The sequence below is a fragment of the Dasypus novemcinctus genome, chromosome 2 (assembly GCF_030445035.2).
Source record: "Dasypus novemcinctus isolate mDasNov1 chromosome 2, mDasNov1.1.hap2, whole genome shotgun sequence".
Lineage (NCBI taxonomy): Eukaryota > Metazoa > Chordata > Mammalia > Cingulata > Dasypodidae > Dasypus > Dasypus novemcinctus.
Genome location: NC_080674.1, coordinates 106,020,242 through 106,038,293, shown reverse-complemented (window position 1 = coordinate 106,038,293; position 18,052 = coordinate 106,020,242). Strand labels below are relative to the sequence as shown.

At 35.2% G+C, this 18,052-nt stretch overlaps 1 protein-coding gene across 2 annotated transcripts in view; it reads left to right on the top strand.

Annotated features, from left to right (window-relative positions):
• Positions 1-2,395: 2,395 nt before the first annotated feature.
• Positions 2,396-18,052, top strand: part of SLCO4C1 (solute carrier organic anion transporter family member 4C1) — a 64,409-nt gene continuing 48,752 nt past the window's right edge. For both annotated transcript variants that reach the window (XM_058276663.2, XM_058276660.2), the window contains exons 1-2: positions 2,396-2,908; positions 6,060-6,323. In XM_058276663.2, coding sequence (XP_058132646.1) covers positions 2,605-2,908; positions 6,060-6,323 — 568 coding nt within the window. In that variant the 5' untranslated portion in view covers positions 2,396-2,604. The remainder of the gene's footprint in view (positions 2,909-6,059; positions 6,324-18,052) is intronic.

Genomic DNA, 18,052 nt, shown 5'->3' with positions numbered 1-18,052 from the left:
TTCTGTCATAAGTATGCTTATATAGAGTTCAATAAAGTTTAGAATAAATTATAACACTCATAACTCATTGAAATGCTTAAATTGTTGATATTTGATTATAATTGTTACACTAATTGGATTTTTTCACTGTCTTCTGGGTTAGCTTTTTTAATATTACTGAACTAAATGTTTATTTGTTTTCTCATTAAAAAATTCTGATAAGCCATGTTTAAATGTGTATCTCTTAATGATTTATGATTAGTAACTAACAGAAAAAGTATAGTTGTATTTCTTTTCAGTGTAAAAATATCTTTTTTTATAACTTCAATTCAAAACATTATTGAAGATAATCTAGTTCAGCATTAAATGTTTTCTTAAATATAAACTCATATTTTAATTATAGCTTATAGAACTTTTAAAGTGGAAAAGATAAATGAAGAATACTAGGAAGATAACTTACACTTCTATTTATTTATTTTTTGCTTTTATTTAATTATAAATCCTGCAGTATTAACAAATCTCGAAACTAATACTGGGGTTTTTAATTAAACGCACCAGTATTTGTATTTGACTATCTTTGGATTCAGGCACTTTTATAATCCTCTAATTTTAATATTCTATGAGTATCATAGTGTAATACTGCTATGACAACAGAAAGAAAACTTATAAAGTTTAAAGGACATGAAAGGGAAAGTGATAAAATAGGCAAGGTATATAGTACATTTTTATCCTACAAGTATATCTACATGAAAGGCCAACGTATAATCAAAAGTATAATCAAAGTCTATTCAAAAGATTCCTTTTGAACATGGAATCAGAGCACAAAGAGTTAACTGGATAATCTTGACGGCTTGTTCATTAAGCCACTTTACCCTGATAAATCCAATTCCTGTTAGGCAAGACCTACTGCACATTCCAGAGACTGATATCCAATTAGAGACATCTGCTCCTGTGTACAGTGTTGGAACTTTACTATAAAATTCTGACACTGTTCTCCCATTCCCCACCCCTTAAAAATGCAATAAATAAATCTCATTAAAAACATCAGTTTGTCAGTTACCCTCTGAAAATTAACATGGTGTATTTTGACTATGCTCATCAGAGACAAATTTAAACTAGCTTGACCAAACCATTAAAAAATAACAATTTTCCACAGAATTTTCAGAGACAAACCTAATAAGTTTTGTGTGTTTTTTTCATCTTTGCTGCAAACCTGAACCCTTTCCTCCCATCATTGCAGCATAAAGAATGCAAGGGAACAGGAAAGTAGTTTTGGTAACACTTTCAGTAAGAACAAGATATATTTAAAATGAAGCAATAGCACTTTTTCTATTTTTCAATAAAAGTCTACTCTCTAGCACTGTAAGCAAGAGTGGGGATTTCTCCCCAGACAGTAAGAATTTAAGTGTATAATGATTACGCTCTTTGATTTTACTAGTTTATTTTGAATTTGTTACTTTAAAGTTGCAAAATAGTTTTAAACCATAGTTGTGTGCAACCACATCCCACGAAAGCAAAATTCATGGGTTGAGTACAATACCTCATATTTCATAGATAAAATAGGATCATATATATGTTTACCTTTAGATACTTACTTCAAGTCCAATTCTGCTAAAAGAAAGAAGTGCTTGTCACCATACTCTGTGCTATGTCTGTATTACTTATTGTCAGTTTCCCCCTATTAGAATGTAAGTGACCTGAGGGTAGAGAGGATGTTAGTTCTGTTCACTTTTTACTTCTGGAGCCTAGAACAGAATTTGGCCTCAGGAAATATTAAACAAATATTTACCTGATGAATGAATGAATGAATTATAACCACTATCATCTGTTATTCAGTTCTCCAGAGGGTTTTTATTTATTCCAAATGCAGAACTTATCTATATAATTATCAGCATTGTTGATCTTAGATATGCAATATTTAGCAGAAGGAAAGTCATATTTCTTAATTTTTATTTCCTCAGTTTTGGGGAACTAAAATCCAAAAGGTGGTTATACTGTGATGGTGGTGGTGGGGATTGGGGGCGGGGAGTATACGGTTTGTAGGGAGAATGACAGTTAAAATTCTTTTCCTAATGCTTATAGGATCCAAAGGATTGTAGCTGTGGCTGCTTGGTTCCTGGAGTCCAGATCTAGCCTGGCTGATAAGCAGCAAAGGAAGAAAACAGCAGGATATTTTCTTGAATGATATCCTGATGCAACGGTGTTTACAGCTTTCCTGTCAGCACCCTGGGGGAACTTTGGCCACCTCTGTTTTCTCCCGGTCCCAAGGATCAGGAAAGAGCGCGGTGGGCCGAGCGTCTGGGGAGCTAGCGGAGGGGGAACTCTGCTCGGGAGGCGGGCCCTCGCCCCCTCACCTGGCCGCGCGTTCCGGTTGGCTCCCGCAGTGACAGGTGAGGCGCGGCCGGGCGTCAGCAGCACAGCCCTCTGGGCCCAGGGCCCGCGCTCGGCGCTCGGTGCCGCTGCGCGCTCGCCGAGGAGGGTCCGGGCGGCGGGAGCCGGAGCTCCAGGAGGCGACCACGAGGAGGCGGGGACTCGTCCCGCACGGGGGCGCTGTCACCTGCGCATGGGAGGAGCCTGAGCTGGACCTGGTCAGAGGCTTAGGAGTCGGGAGAACACAGCCTCACCATGAAGGGGGCCGAAGGCATCGAGAACCCGGCTTTCGTCCCCTCCAGCCCCGACACTCCGCGCCATTTGTCCGCATCGCCGGCTCAGGTGGAAGTCTCTTCCTTGAACCCCGACACCCAGGAAGCTGATTCGCAGCCACAGGAGCCACCGCCGCCACCCTCCCAAGACCGGTCAGGGCCACAGTCGCAGCCAGAGTTTGAGGAGGGGCCCTGCGGATGGGGTAACTTCCACCCCGAGTGTCTCCAACGCTGTAATACGCCCCAGGGCTTTCTCCTTCACTACTGCCTCCTGGCCCTCACTCAAGGTAACGTCCCGCGCCCGCTGGAGAGTGCTTGGGCCGTGAGGTGGGGACGCGGAGCGCTGGCAGGGAGGAGATGAAGAAGCAAAGGGATCCACGGGTGGTTGATCCACCCTGCGAGGCGGCTAGGGGCTTGGACCTTGCAAGAGCTCACCCCACATCAACCAGCCAAGTTCAGTCCTCCACATTTTAACTTCTCCTTTACCACAATGTTTAAAACGTGCTCGACAAGCTTTTTGTCTTTGTGATCACCCCAGTTTAGCGATTAGATTTCCCCAGGGAAGATATAAATTACAAGAGCCTGCTTTGGGGACGGTATCCCCTAGGGCAATCCATTCTACATTACCAAAGCATACACTTTGTTGAGTCCCTTATTAAAAGGTTATTTTGACACTGTTTCTGCCACAGAAGTAATTATACTTTTACAGATGAGGGTAGAGTGAAGGAGAGACAAATTTAAAATATATAGTGTGCATTAGAAATGAACATTCATATTTTGTGAGTATGTTTAGTTTGCATGTGGGTACACGTGGAGCCCAGTGAGTAAATTAGGAATGGTTTTAGGCGTTGCCAAGGTTCGGTCTTTATTAACTTTTCATTCGTAAAAGAGCTATTCTTTATCTGTTTTGTTCAGAGATCACTTTAAAATTGTCTTGGGAGTTGCAAATTAAGCCCAGGTTTATACCCTCAGGAGTTTGCAATTTAAACGGGATTTGGAAGAGGATTGATTATGGTAGAGAGCGTATGGTCCCTGAGAAAGCTTAAAGAAGGCAAAAACCTCTACGGTAGTATGTCTAATGCAGGGGATGAAAGAAATGGGAAGATACACGGGGCGGCAAATTGAGGGACGGTGGACACAGGTGGAGCATCTTTAAGAACTGCCCAAAGGTTCATTTGCATTTGATGATTTGTTGAGGTTTTCTGGTCACTAGAGTCATTGTATCAAAACATTTTGTAAAGAGACGTCAATTAAGAACTGGTTGGAAGAAATGCAGTCCAAAGGTACTTTGGGGGAGGAATTGCTTTTTCTTTCTTTTAGATTAATAGAAGACTAAATATAAATATATACATTCTAGTCATATCCTTGCTCCCCTCTCCAAGGAACCTAGTGCTCCTTGCTTTGCACAAGCTAGGCCCTAAATATATATTTAGTGATTACATGTCAACCACAACTCTAATGAAGATAATTTTATGCTAAAGGGTTATTTCTCTTTCCATCATTCTTGTCTCTACCAAAGTTCCCCTTTCATCAATGGATCTATGTTAGTTGTCTAAATCAGTGATTGCGAAGCATCTCAGTGTCAAAGACATATGTAAGTAGTTCATAGAAGTAGGCCAAAAAGTGAAAAATTTCTTGACTTGTGCTTTATCTTAATACTTATTTTGATATTTCTATATTATTCCAGAATACATCATTTTATATTTAATATAAAATATTATTTGAAATATTAACAAATATAATTGTCAAGCTAGAAAAATGTGTCAAATTTAGCCTGGAGTCACATATAACCAGAGGTTCACAATTTAAGAAGCAGAATCCTAGGTAAAAGTGACCCAATAAATTAATTGATGTTTAAGATAGAATGACTGAAAACATTATGTTTTTCACATATGTTCCTTTGACTATACTATTTCAAAGACCATTTCCGTGGTATAGTAATAGGTGTTTAATGGGGAAGCAAAATCTTATGAGCTTATTTAATCCAGTTTTCTCAAAGATATTCTCTTTTAGAAATATCAAAGGGATTCTCTCAGCACTTAATTTCCTAATGAGCCTCTTCATGCATTTACAATAAATACATACATTATGCAGTATTTCATGGATTTTTTTTTTTTTCATGTAGAGAGCTTCCCAGGGTTAGAGTACTATTCATTCCAGAGGAATTTATGAATTTACTTTTTCAGGAAGATTTACCATAAAGGCAATGACTTCTTTTCTTTTTTTCACAATTATTGTTAATAACTGATTTTTAGTTAGTATGGCAGACGTGTTAGGGTGTTGATTTTTGGATAAGGAAATTTTTCTAATCTCAGATAATTTTATCTTCTTACAAAAGTGCCATTCCAATACACTTTTGATATTTCAGTTTGAAATCCTAGGGATTAGAATTTGGTTTATATATTTACTAAACTGACATAAAACTAAATATCATGTTAAGATTTTTAAAGCTTGTTAAATCAGTCTCTTGAAATATATTTTCCCATTCAAATCTTGATAAAGCAAAATTTAAACAAATTGTAGAGATCATGGCATATGTATACTCTTTCCATTAGTCACGAGTGAAAATTAATGATATCCTCTGAAGTACAAGGATAACTCGTAAAACAATTTTGTCAGATGCTTTTTATTTTCAATTTATAGTAAATTTTAAATTCCTGTAAATTTAATCTAGATGTGGACTGGACATTTTTAAGTCAGTACAGATTGACTTTTTAGCTTTCCCTTGTTTATTTTCTATTCTTGTATCATAATTATAAGAATTAGACAAAGTGTAAGATTTTTTTTTTCTTTTTCTTTTTCTTGGCTTACAATTTAGAATACCAATGTTTGAAATAAGATGCTTAGTTTAGTTTTACTTTTGCTCTTGGACCTTTTAAATGATAACTTTAACTTCCATAAGAGTGTTAGGAAAGAAAAGTTTGAAGACTCAATTTCACCCACTTTACGACTAGGTCAAGGTGATCTCCTATACTAAATAAATATAGTTAAGGATAGAGTAACTTGGGAAGTAGTTGAACATTACTCTATGACCTGTGGAGTCCACTGGTACTTTATGTTCTCTTCCAAGTGATGTCTATGAGAACATATTAAACTTGGAAGCTGTTTAACAACTTGGCTTCATGAGACTTTACCACTCTGATAGTGTTTATCATTTAAAGAAAAATGAGTTAAGGCTAGTTAACTACAAATTAGTATGTAGCATGCATCAATTTTAACGCCTGAAAATTCACAAGTGCACAATTTAAAAGGGAATTGTGATTTCAAGGAAGTATGTTTAATTTGCATAACTTGAAAGCTGAGATTTAAAAAATTGGTATATTTAAAAATATCAAAAGACGTGAACCACAAAACTTTAATACATTATGGTAATAATAATCATAATCTATATGAGAAAGTTGTAATAATGCACATGCATTTCCTTTTTCCCTCCTTTAGGTATTGTAGTAAATGGCCTGGTAAATATTAGCATTTCCACTATCGAGAAGCGGTATGAAATGAAGAGTTCGCTGACAGGCCTAATATCATCAAGCTATGATATCGCATTCTGTTTGTTGTCTTTATTTGTATCATTCTTTGGTGAAAAAGGACATAAACCAAGATGGCTTGCATTTGCATCCTTTATGATAGGACTGGGAGCACTTGTATTTTCATTGCCACATTTTTTTAGTGGAAAATATAAACTGGGATCCGTTTTTGAAGGTAAGTTTCTGTTGTGTTTTGTTTGCTTTAATCTAAAGAAGTAGTATAAAACTGGCTCATTAACTCCATACTGCAACTTAATAGTACAGGTAAGTAGGGAAAGTGTTTATCTTTCACTGCCTACTGCTTTGTCCTTATGTGAATTGAGTGAGATAGGAAATTACAGAGACATTGTTTTTATTCATTGTTTTTTTGGATCTCCAAAATTTTAATCCTCTGATTCTCATTCTCAGTATTATACAGAATCCTTCTTCAAAAAGATGACCAGCTTTCTTTTGTGATTTCATGAGGGTTTTGAGATCTATAGCTTTTTCCCTCCGTGATTTTGCTTGCTGTGCTTATAGCAGTGCACTCTGGAGGTGTTGATTTCTGATTTGAGATAAAAATCTGTGAAATTTATCTAAGGAGTAGAACTTTTCCTGGTCGAAACTCTTATGGTTTGGAGGCACAGAACATCATAGATTTCTTGCCTGTAGTGTTGTTCTGGTTAGATGAGTAAGTGTATTATTCAAAGACTCAGAAAGGAAATGTGATTGTATTTCTACTTTGTTTTTAAAATCATTTTTTAAATGGAAAAACAGTATGGGAGAGCCAGGGAGATGTGTCACTGAGAGAATTTAGCATCTTTATTGCCCTTCCTAGAACTTTTAATAACAAATGTTGAAATAATTAATGATAAAATCAGAAGGATACAAATTCAAGGATTAAGTAAAGAAATGGCTTAGAATAAGAAGAGAAAGGAGAATTGGAACCTGCTGCAATGTAGGAATTTTTTTTTTTAATTAAGATTTTTCTATTTGTGCTAATATTGAAAATTAGTATTAAAATGTGGATCTCTCCCAAGTCCAATTTCCCACTCATAGAATGACAATAAATAGAAAAAAAAATTTTATATAGCAAAGATTAATTATGCAGCCTGATTTTAGGAGTATACTTATTAGGTAAATAGACTTCATTTTGACAGTAAAAATTGAATTGCAAGCAGATGCACAGTGTTTTTGAAATGTGATAAACTTTGGAATGAATGAGGTAAAGATGTTATCACTGCTAAGAGCACTTATGTAGAATTTAGTATATTGTCCAAGATTGTACAAAACTAAATTCACATAATTTCACTGGGGATGGTTTTAGAAACAAGACATGCATTGCAGCATAAGCAGTAATATAACATCTTTGAAACCTAAATACTGATGAAAATCTACATTTTGGTCTACCGCAAGTAATGTGACACTGACTCTATGATAGCAAAAATGTTATTGTGTTTGTAATGTCAGGTAGTAAACTTATTGGTGTATCTAGTATATTTAGTTCCTCATTTTTTCAGTTGATCAGATTTTTTGCTCTTAAACAAATCTTGCTTAAAATCTTTAACTTTCTAAAATGTAAACTCCTTAGTCCAGTTTCTGTTCAAAAGACTGATCTGCTATCAGCAACCTCCTTAGCTTTATCTCTTGTCATACACACTTTGAGTTGCAGGCAATCTGAACAATTTATGTTTTCTAAATGGAAATGACTACAAATTAAGGCTCTGTAGGGCTAGAGATGAAACTAAGAATTGCTGAAGTCAGATCATAAACTTTAGTAAATCACTGTGTACTATACAGGTTTTCACCAGATTCTTGTTGATTGCCTAATCAATGTTTTTCATTTAGTTGTAGTTGTTGGGATTAGATGATCTGTCAAATTGTTACTCTAAGACATAAAATTTAAATAAATAACTATTATTCATGGAAAATTAAAGCAAATTTCAGTTGGCCCTTCTGTTATTCTGTCCTTTTACAACTAATATTTATTGACAATGGACTATTCACAGTGCTGGGATAATAGCAGTAAACATTCCCTGCCATCTGTTTTTTATGTATTAGTAGGGAGAAATAAAAATTAATAAACAAATAAACAAGATAATTGGAGATTGAGGTGTAAGTATAAGAAAGAAACAAATAGCATGATGTAATAACATACAAATGGCCCAGGGAAGGCAATTGTGATGATAACTAGATAATGAGAGCCAGGTTTAGAAGATGCTTTCCATGCCAGAGAGAAGCATGGAGCAGGAAAAGAACTTGGTAGCTTTTAGGAACTGTCAGTTCTGGCCAACGTGACCCTAGCAAAGGAGAACCTGGTTTGGTGTGAACTTGGAGAGGCAGGCAGAAATAGGGGCCAGGCATTTAGACTTTGCTTTAAGTGCAATGGGAAGACAGAGAAGGGTTTTGAACAGGATTTTATTTGTTTTTAAATGATTGTTTTGGCTTCTGTGGTTCTTATGGACAAAAGTAAATGAAAGGAAATCACTTATGAGGTTTGTACCAAGTCCAGGTGGGAGATAAAGTGGCTGGGACTGATGTGGTGTCAGTAGAGATTTAGAGAAGTGATTTGATTCTAAATATATTTTAGAAAAAAAAGATATAGGACTTTTTAAAGGCTCGATTGTGAAGGAAGAATGTACAATTTCTTGATATTTGACTTTACCAACTGGTTTCATTGAAGACTAGGTAGAACAAATTTGGGAGTAGGAATCAAGAATTCAGGTTTGGACTTGAAATGCTAAAATATATAGCCATTGTTGCAGTATATAGCCTTGAACATACATGTTTATGTAAATGTGCAAGTTGTTCTTTAGCACTGGTTCCTAGATGTTCAAATACCGGGCTGTAGAACTTCCTCATTCTAATTTGTTTTTTTTTTGTTTGTTTGTTTGTTTGTTTGTTTTTAATTAACTTTATTTCAAATTTAAAAAAGCACAATAACAGAAAAAGGCAGCTCAATAGCTTATGGAAACATTACTCCTAAAAAGTTCTTTGCAGGAAATTTTATTTCATCTAATTCCAACTAACTCAGTTCTAGTGTTCAGAAAGATGCAGAGCTGAATACAGAGTAAAATGACGTCGTCAAGGTCTCCTTATCAATGAAAGAAAATGAAGAGAAAAAAATGCTTAATTGTATTCACATCTCACAAAACTAAAGACTATATTCTTTTTTTTTTTAAATCCTCATTTGAATTGTTGATAGATACTGTCACACTGACTTTCAGAAAGGATATTCAAATTACTATTCTACTAACAATGTATGAAAATGTCTGTTCTCTACTTTGAAATTTTGTTTTTTCTTAATGGAAATGTCAGTGTGAGGTGTGTATGTGCTTTGTGTGTTGTGTAGGTGTTTACAATGTAATAGCTCAGAACTAAAATTGCATTAAATATCTAGAGGAGCCCAGGTACTTAGAAGTAGAAGGAGTGCTAGAAATCATCAGTTCTCTCTTTTACAAATGAAGAACATTTGGACAAGAGGTGAAATGACTTTGTAGTGATTTCATGGTTTAGTGACAGCCAAAACTAATTTTCATTTTTATGCTTTGTTTAATGTTTTTCAAGTTCTTATGCTTATTAGTACTCATAGTAGGCTATTAACTATATTGAATGATTTCCATATTTTTATGAATTTAAACCATTTCTTCCCCCAAATTCAAGTGGCCTGTTATAATAATCTATACTTTCTTTAAACATAAGAACCTGTCTGCTCAAGTAAATAAATCTACTTTCATAAGCATGGGACCCTGTAACCAAAAATTCGATTTGTCTGTTCTGCTTTAAGGAGAGTATAGAAGAAAACTGGGTTTTTAAGTGAGAAAAGGAAAACAAATGAGTTGAAAGCTTCCTGTAAATAAATTAAAAGCAAGAGAATGTACAATCTTCTTAGACAATATAAGATAATAACATGCCATAGAAATTATTTCATTAATTGAAACCATATAACATTTAATTTGGTACTGACACGGATGAAATAAAAATTATCCTTACGTGTTTTTGTGGTTGCTCATGTTTTTTCAACTTGAGGGAAACCAAAGTCAGGGTTCAGTTCAGATGAGAAAATCTCTATAAGAGGAGATTAAAGTAATATAATATAGTTAGTGAGTAAAAGAAAACAGAATATGAAATATGATAAGCATGCATAATTTCCACAGGTGTGAGAATAACAAAAGAAGGTTAAGAATTATCAAAGGTAGAAAGAGGTGTTTGAAAATAGCCTGAATTTTCTACTGTTCTGTAAAAAATACATTTAAACTTGGGAGAACATTTTCCTTTTAAGGGAACTTTATGGAGATATGTGCTTAAAAGCCATTATCTACCTTTTAGTGGAGATACAATTTATCAAAATGTTTTGGTAGTTATTGAAAACGATTTTTTAAAAAGTAAGTATTAAAATTAAGAGAAATAAATGCTGGTAAGGGTTAATTTTTGAACATGTTAACCTGAAAATCCAATAAGTGTCACAAATATTTTTAAAATAATCAAATTTAACAGTCACTTTTAGCTGAATAACATACATTTAGCATATATTAGAATAATATAGTAACATAACATTTTAATGTAATTTTTAATTATTTTTTAAAACTCATGAAATAAATAGATCTTTACAATATAACATTCTGTTTTCTTCCAAGTACTTCTTAATTCCTTTTGGATGAGTGTTATTTTAATGTAGTTATTCAAAATAATCTTATACACTTTGTGGGGTGGGTTGGGGTGGGGTGGGGTAGGGGTATGATTAAATGTCTAGTAACTGCAGGAAAGTAATTACTAAATCCAAGAAAGCCATTTAAAAAAAAATTGATAGGCAGTTTAATAAACTCTTCCTAAGGAAGTGGTTTTACTATTTATTTCCTTATTTCTCTCTTATATTGGAGAAGACCCACGACTAAGAATCTTATAGTTTTCCAAAAACTAACATTCAATACAGGATGCTCTAGATTTGCTCATTCTTTCTTCTTTGATATTAGAAATCCCTTTTTTCCATTACATTTAAATTATATTGTAACTGAAAATGAGTAAAATGTATGATTTCTTCGATTAGAAGACATCATGAAGCAAAGGACTATAAAGAAGATCTTTTATTTAATATACACAATAAAAAAGTTAAAACTAACTTTTGGGATAGTCAATGCTCCAGACGAAACTCTCATGATTTTTGATATCAGAATCACTTCAGGCTTCCCTTAACTTTCTAAGATAATGTGAATTAGCCTTTTGATTTGGGAAGTCTGGGGTAAGAACAGTATTCTATTTTTAACCAGTATCCAGGTTTTTCTTATCCATCTGATTTGGGAAATATGTGTCCAGTTTAGTTTCTGATTATTTTGTAAAGCTTTCAACTTTGGACATAGAAAGGTTTCTTTTCACCTCAGATTTATTGCTTTATATCTTCCTTTAAAATAGGAGTTTTGCAAAGGCAATGCAATACTAGATGCTTTAATGTAGCCATTTTTGCTGAAATTCAAACGACCACACTTCTGAAATAGAGGAAACTTTGAAAAAGAAGTAGGAAAGTATGCATAATGAAATGTTAGCATAAACTCAATTCTGCTTACAAGCTTTAGTTTGCTGATTGGTACAAACTTATAAATATATGGCCTAAAGTAAGAGAAAAAAAATGCCCCAGCATTTCCCAGACTATGATACGCAGAACCCAGTTTCTTGAGATAGTGTATGTTAAAAGTGTTCCATGGTTTAATGAGTTTGGGAAGAAATGAAAGTTAAACAGTTGTTATGTGTCACTTTAAAGGCAAATACATTTCGTGAATCTTTATTTAGGGGATATGATATGTAGTGTTTTGAACTTCTAGATCCAGGTACTCCACTGTTATGCTTGCCCCCTTGACTCTGCTTCCTCTCCTTACTTCACCTTTCCCAATACAGACGAGTGCTTTAGTGAACATGCTTTGGGAAAATCTGCTCTATATTCTCTTATGTCTAAATGCTTTGAAAGCCCTTGTAGGGCTTAAAAACTCCATTATAGCCAGCAGCTAGAACAGCATGTGATATATACTTGCTCTTTGAGAACTATTTGTTGAAGTTTCAAAGTTTATTAATGGATAATTAGATTTCTACTGCAGAGGCTTATAAGGAGTCTAATGACTTGTACTTCCACAGAAGGTAGCAAAATCACATAATAGCAAATGAAGGCAGTTTGATTTGTTGGGGCCACGTTTGCTATTAACTTGTATTAAAGAATAATGGGATATTTTCTCTTTCTTGGCCCCTCTGTTGGTAAGAATCATGTTAAGTTATCAGAGGCAAAAATTATTTGTCATAAATGATCTTTATGGGTAAGATTTGGGATCTGAAAAAATTGCAAGGTGAAAAAGGAAGTTAAAATGAGAAGCCTATTCAGAAAAAGTAGCTAAGTGCTATGATATTCTACCTTTGGTTTGTTTCAATTACTTGCTAAAATGCTGATTTCATTACATTGTCTTGCATTGCTTCTAAGATGGTGTTAAAATGTCTGAATTATTTTTAGACAAACTATTAATTGCAATTACCCTATTTATCTTCATGTAAAAGGTAACAGGAAATGCTCTGATATGACACTCAAGTAGGTCATAGGCATAGTTTTATCTAACAGGATGTAATGTATGGGAGGTGATGATTAAGAAATGTTTTTGCAGCTTCCTCAGAAAGGTTGGTAAAAAGTGTGGTTTGTGGCAAGAAAGAAATGAGGAAATTCTATTTTCTTAGTCACTTCTTAAAATTGAATGAATCAGTCACTGTATTTTAACGTGTTTTTCTCTTATATTTTAGTGCAATTAGCATATTACATCTAATAAAAGAATGCAGCAGAATAGCAACGATATTAGGGAGAAACAGAACTGAGTTAAATTTTTCCTTAAATACTGTGTGATAGAAATATGGGACACTGGGCAAGTTTCTTCAACTATAAAATGTGCATAGCAATAGCTGCTACCTCATAGAAGGTCACGTAGACATTGATAAGGCAGTTCCTGGTGCATGACAAGGGCTTGATTAATGATACCAATGAATAATAATGATGTTCTTGGATTTTTTTTTAAGATTTATTAATATATTTCTCCCTACTCGCTCGTTGTTTGCACTTGCTGTGTCTGTTCATCTCCCTTGTTTCTTTAGGAGGCACTGGACCTCCAGTATGGAAGGGAGGCACCTAACTGCTTGACCTACTGCTATTCCCTGCTTTGTTGTGACTCTCATTATGTTTTTCTTCTTGTGTCTCTTGTTGCATCGGCTTGCCATGCCTGCCCATCGTACCAGCTCTTTGCCATCATTAAGAGGCACTAGAAACCAAACCAGGGACTTCCCATGTGGGAGGTGGGAGCTCAATCGCTTGTGCTAATCTGCTTCCCAATGTTCTTGATTATTAAGTAATGGTTATACTAATGTTACAAACTGCTTTTCATCGTTTGGTTAGTTGTTGGCAATGGTAGCTATTAAGTAATATAAAACCCTAAAAATTTTAGAGTATTGGTACAATTTTCTATAGGTGCTATTTGATGTTGACATATTCCCAAATCCTTGCAAACACTTTCAAAGTAATATATTAGAAATATATATATATGTGTGTGTATATGTATATGTTAGAAAGGAGTTTTAATGAGATATTTTTCCAAGGTTGTATTTTCTTATGAGATAAAAGTGAATTTATTTAGTGTAGCTAGGTTTAATTGGCTCCACTAGGTATAAATCATTAGAATATTGTCTTCAAAATAGCCACATTGCATCTTTTAATTAGCTTTATTTTTTCCTGATTTTAAACATGATATATACTTTGTAAAACATTTGGAAAATAGAAAAACACATATAAAAATAAAATAAAAGAAATAATAATTTCTCACATAACATTACCTAGACTGACTGTTAACTTCATCCACATTTTTAAAATGCATATATACATTCGTACCTGCATTCATAGAGTCACACATAATTTTACACATTTTCATTGCACAGTCATTAACACACAATCATGCACAGACTCATACTCACACATGCATATGTATTCATACATCTTTATATAATATTCACACATATTCAAATGCACATTTTAGCAAAACGATTTTGGACCTATAGATGGAAATCTTTTATTACTTAGAACTAGTACTGGATATCATTATATATTGATAATTGTATAGTTATAGAATCTTTATGGTTTTATATTATTTCATTGTATAGATTATTTAATCAGAACTCCTTTGCTATACTTTTTAAGAATACATTTTTTTTTTGTTTTTCTGGTTAAACAAGTGCTATGGGCCATTGCAGACAATTTGCATAAAAGAAAATGCGGGAAGAGACAAAAACAATTTGGGGTTCTTTTCTTAATTTGCTAGGGCTGTTCTGACAAATACAACACAATTAGTAGGCTTACACAACAGGAATTATTGCCTCATGGTTTTGGAGGCCAGGAGTCCAAAATCAAATTATTGGGAAGACTTGCTTTTTCTTGTAGTCTACTGTAGTTGTTCTCGCAATCCTTTGTCACATGACTAAATCTCTCTTTGTATCTTTTCCTCTCATTTCTGCTGATTTAGGGCTTCTACTTCTATGCCCAATTTCCTTTGCTAATAAGGACTTCAGTCATATTGGATTAAGGCCTATTCTCATTCTCTTTGGCCTTAACTAATAAGAATAGCATCTTCAAAGGTCCTGGTTACAAAAGGGTTCACAGTCACAAGAATGCAGATTATGCTTGAACATGTCTTTTGTGCGGGATCTGATTCATTCGTTCCCCACCAGTTGTCTTGTGAATATTTTTACTGTGCTTATTTTTTATAGAGCTACTATGTTTTGCAGACAGACTATGATCATTTTTATTCTTGCATAGTGTTCCATTTTCTATTTTCTCATAGAATTGAGTGAATATTTACCTCTCAGTTTGGGTTTTTCTGATGTTTTTCATGATTAGACTGGGGTTATGTGTTTAGAGGAAGAATGTCACAGAGGTAAAATGACCTGCTCCCTGCAACATATTGGGGGGATACATGCTATCCAGCTGACATCCCTGGTGTTATTACCCTTGATCACTTAATTAAGGTGATACCTGCCTATTTCTCTACAGTGAAATTGTTTTATTTTCCTTTTCCATACTAGATTTTATGTCTTGGCAAACTAGAGCTCACCAACCAAATCTGGCCATAGCTTGTTTCTGTGTGGCACTGAGCAAAGAATGATTTTTATATTTTTAATGAGTTGAAAAAACAAACCTAGAGAAAAAAAAAAGGAAAAGAAAGAAAAGCCATACTTAACTTCTAAATAAACACAATAATCATCATATTTTTCTTAACAATACTCAAATCTCCCCCGTACAACAGGAAATACAATAATTCTCCCCAAGATATGGTACAAATCTTTGGAAGGTATTCACTCTTTAACTTGATAGCTTATAACTTAAATTCTACAACATGAAGCTAATAAAACTTATGCCATAAGATAAGGTGATAGGATAGGAAAGAAAACAAAAATTTTGCTTTATGTATATGTACAAACATACTTAAAACAAATAAGAAATATTCATAACCAGTTTTCAGTTCTGTAGCTGGTCATATTGTCATAGTTCATATTTATAACACATTCTTCCATTACCCATTCTGTATATCCTTTACACTCAGTAAGCTCCTCAGCTGGCCGTGGTTCTTTGTCTGGTGGGGTGACTCAAACCTTCGTTCCTGAAGTTTCTGGGCCATTGAGAGTCCTGTTTGAATTGGGTTGTTGCAGTTTTCCATTGACTTTAGTCACAGGATATGGTAGTACTAAGAGAGGCCCTAGGGCATCCTCTGTATTCCAGGCAAATTCTTTGTTACCTCCATTGTGTAGTTGCAGACCTAGTTCCCATTGGGTCAGTGATCCCTTTCTTTTCCTATTGACTCAGATGTGTGAGGAGCCCAAAGTGGTCAGGTAGTAATCTTAACTTCAGTTCAATGGAATCATTGTTATGTCTCCTAATGGAAGCACTACTCCTTTTTGAACTAAGACTTGTAGGCCAGCTGACCTTAAGGTTACAGAAATAGGAAACAAATATTATTCTGGTAGATCAGTAGAGATAATAGTGAGTGAGATGGAAATGCCATTCCCATTTCCATCCCTTGATACCCGGACCCGTGAATCCTAGCTACAGTAGAAACAGCACCATAGAATGGATGCTGATTTAGAGTATATTTAGCCTCTTAGAGAATATTGTCCCAGCCCTGCAAGGTACTGCCCCCTAGTTGACACCATAATGAAGTCTTCAAAAGGCCATTCCACTATTCTGTGAATCCAGCTGCTAGGAAGTTGAGGAACATGCTAATACCAGTGAATTCTATGGCATGTGCCCATTCTTACACTTCATTTAATGTGAACTACTTTCTTGATCAGAAGCAATGTTGTGTAGAATACCATGATGGTAGATAAAGCATTCTGTAAGTTTACAGATGGTAAGTTTTGGCCACAGCATTGTGTGAAGGGAAGGCAAACCCATATCAAAGGATGTGTCTGTTTCCAGTTAGCACAAAATGCTGCCCCTTCCATGATGGAAGTGATCCAATGTAATCACCCTGCCACCTGGTAGCAGACAGATCACATTGAGGAATGTTACTGTAATGGGGGCTGAGGGTGAGTCTCTGCTGATGGGAGACTGGACATTCAGCAGTGGCTGTAGTCAGGTTGTCCTTGGAGAGTGAAGTCTGTGTTGCTGAGCCCATGCATAACCTCCATCCCTATCCCCAGTGGCTGCTTTGTTCATAAGCCTGCTGGTCAATGACAGGAGTGACTAGGGAAAAAGGATGACTGGTATCTACAGAATGAGTCATCCACTTGATTATTAAAATCTTCCTCTGTCGAAGGTGCCCTCTGGTCAGCATTCATGTGGGATGCAAATATCTTCAGTTTTTTGCCCACTCAGAAAGGTCTATCCACATAACTCATATCCAGACCTCTCTGTCAACAATTTTTCAATCATGTTCCTTCCAAGTCCCTGACCATCCAGGCAAACCATTGGCAAGAGCCCCTGAATCAGTATATAAATGCACCTCTGGCCATTTCTGCTTTCAAACTTCAAGTTCCTCCCACTGTAGGATTTCCCTTCACCACTGTCCTTCATGGATGTCCCAGAAAGAGGAAGCCTATCTCTTATATACCACTTTCATTTTATGATGAAGTGCTGCTGTGCATGCCCAATTTTATGGCTTGGCAGGTCAGACAACACCCAGCTCATGGTAGGCCATTCAGGTCTCATGGTAACTTAGTGGCCAATGGTTAAGCATTCAGTCTCTACTAAGGTCTACTAGTAGGTCAAAAGCTATTTCTCAAAAGAGTGTTTTTATCTACAGAAGATGGCAAGGATTTGCTCTAAAATCCTAAGGGTCTGTACTGTGATTCTCCTATAGGAGCCTGCCAAATCCTCCAGACAGCATCTCTTTTTGTTTAAGGCACATACATTTGATCATTCTTTAAAATTTTTATAATTAGATTAAGTTTTCTGGGAGAGCAGTGTTATAATTTGTTCATCTTTTTGAGGCCTAGACTATGCCTGGTTCATTACAGTCATTTTGTAAACATTTAATAAGTTGATTGAATACTCAGTGCTTTTTGTTTTTTACTATGAAATCTAATTTCATCTTATATCCTTATGGTAACCCTTGTTTTTCACATTTTCACAAAAAGAGCTATGGGATATACATTGTATTGGATACTCTTTATTTGCCCATCCAGGACCTGGGTGGCAGAGGTAAAGTTCACCTAATCATCTAAATGAATTCAGGGACTGAGTTGACATATACCAGTGGAAAAATTGTAAGTCCCGTGGGTCTCACAGACAAAAGCCTGATTCAAATTAATATGGTGCAAACCTTTATCCAATTTCCTTTATCTAACCCTGTTCAAAGCAGAGTTCATTATTGGTGGGGAGGCCAGGTCTCTAAAAAACTTTACAACATAGCCATGAGTATA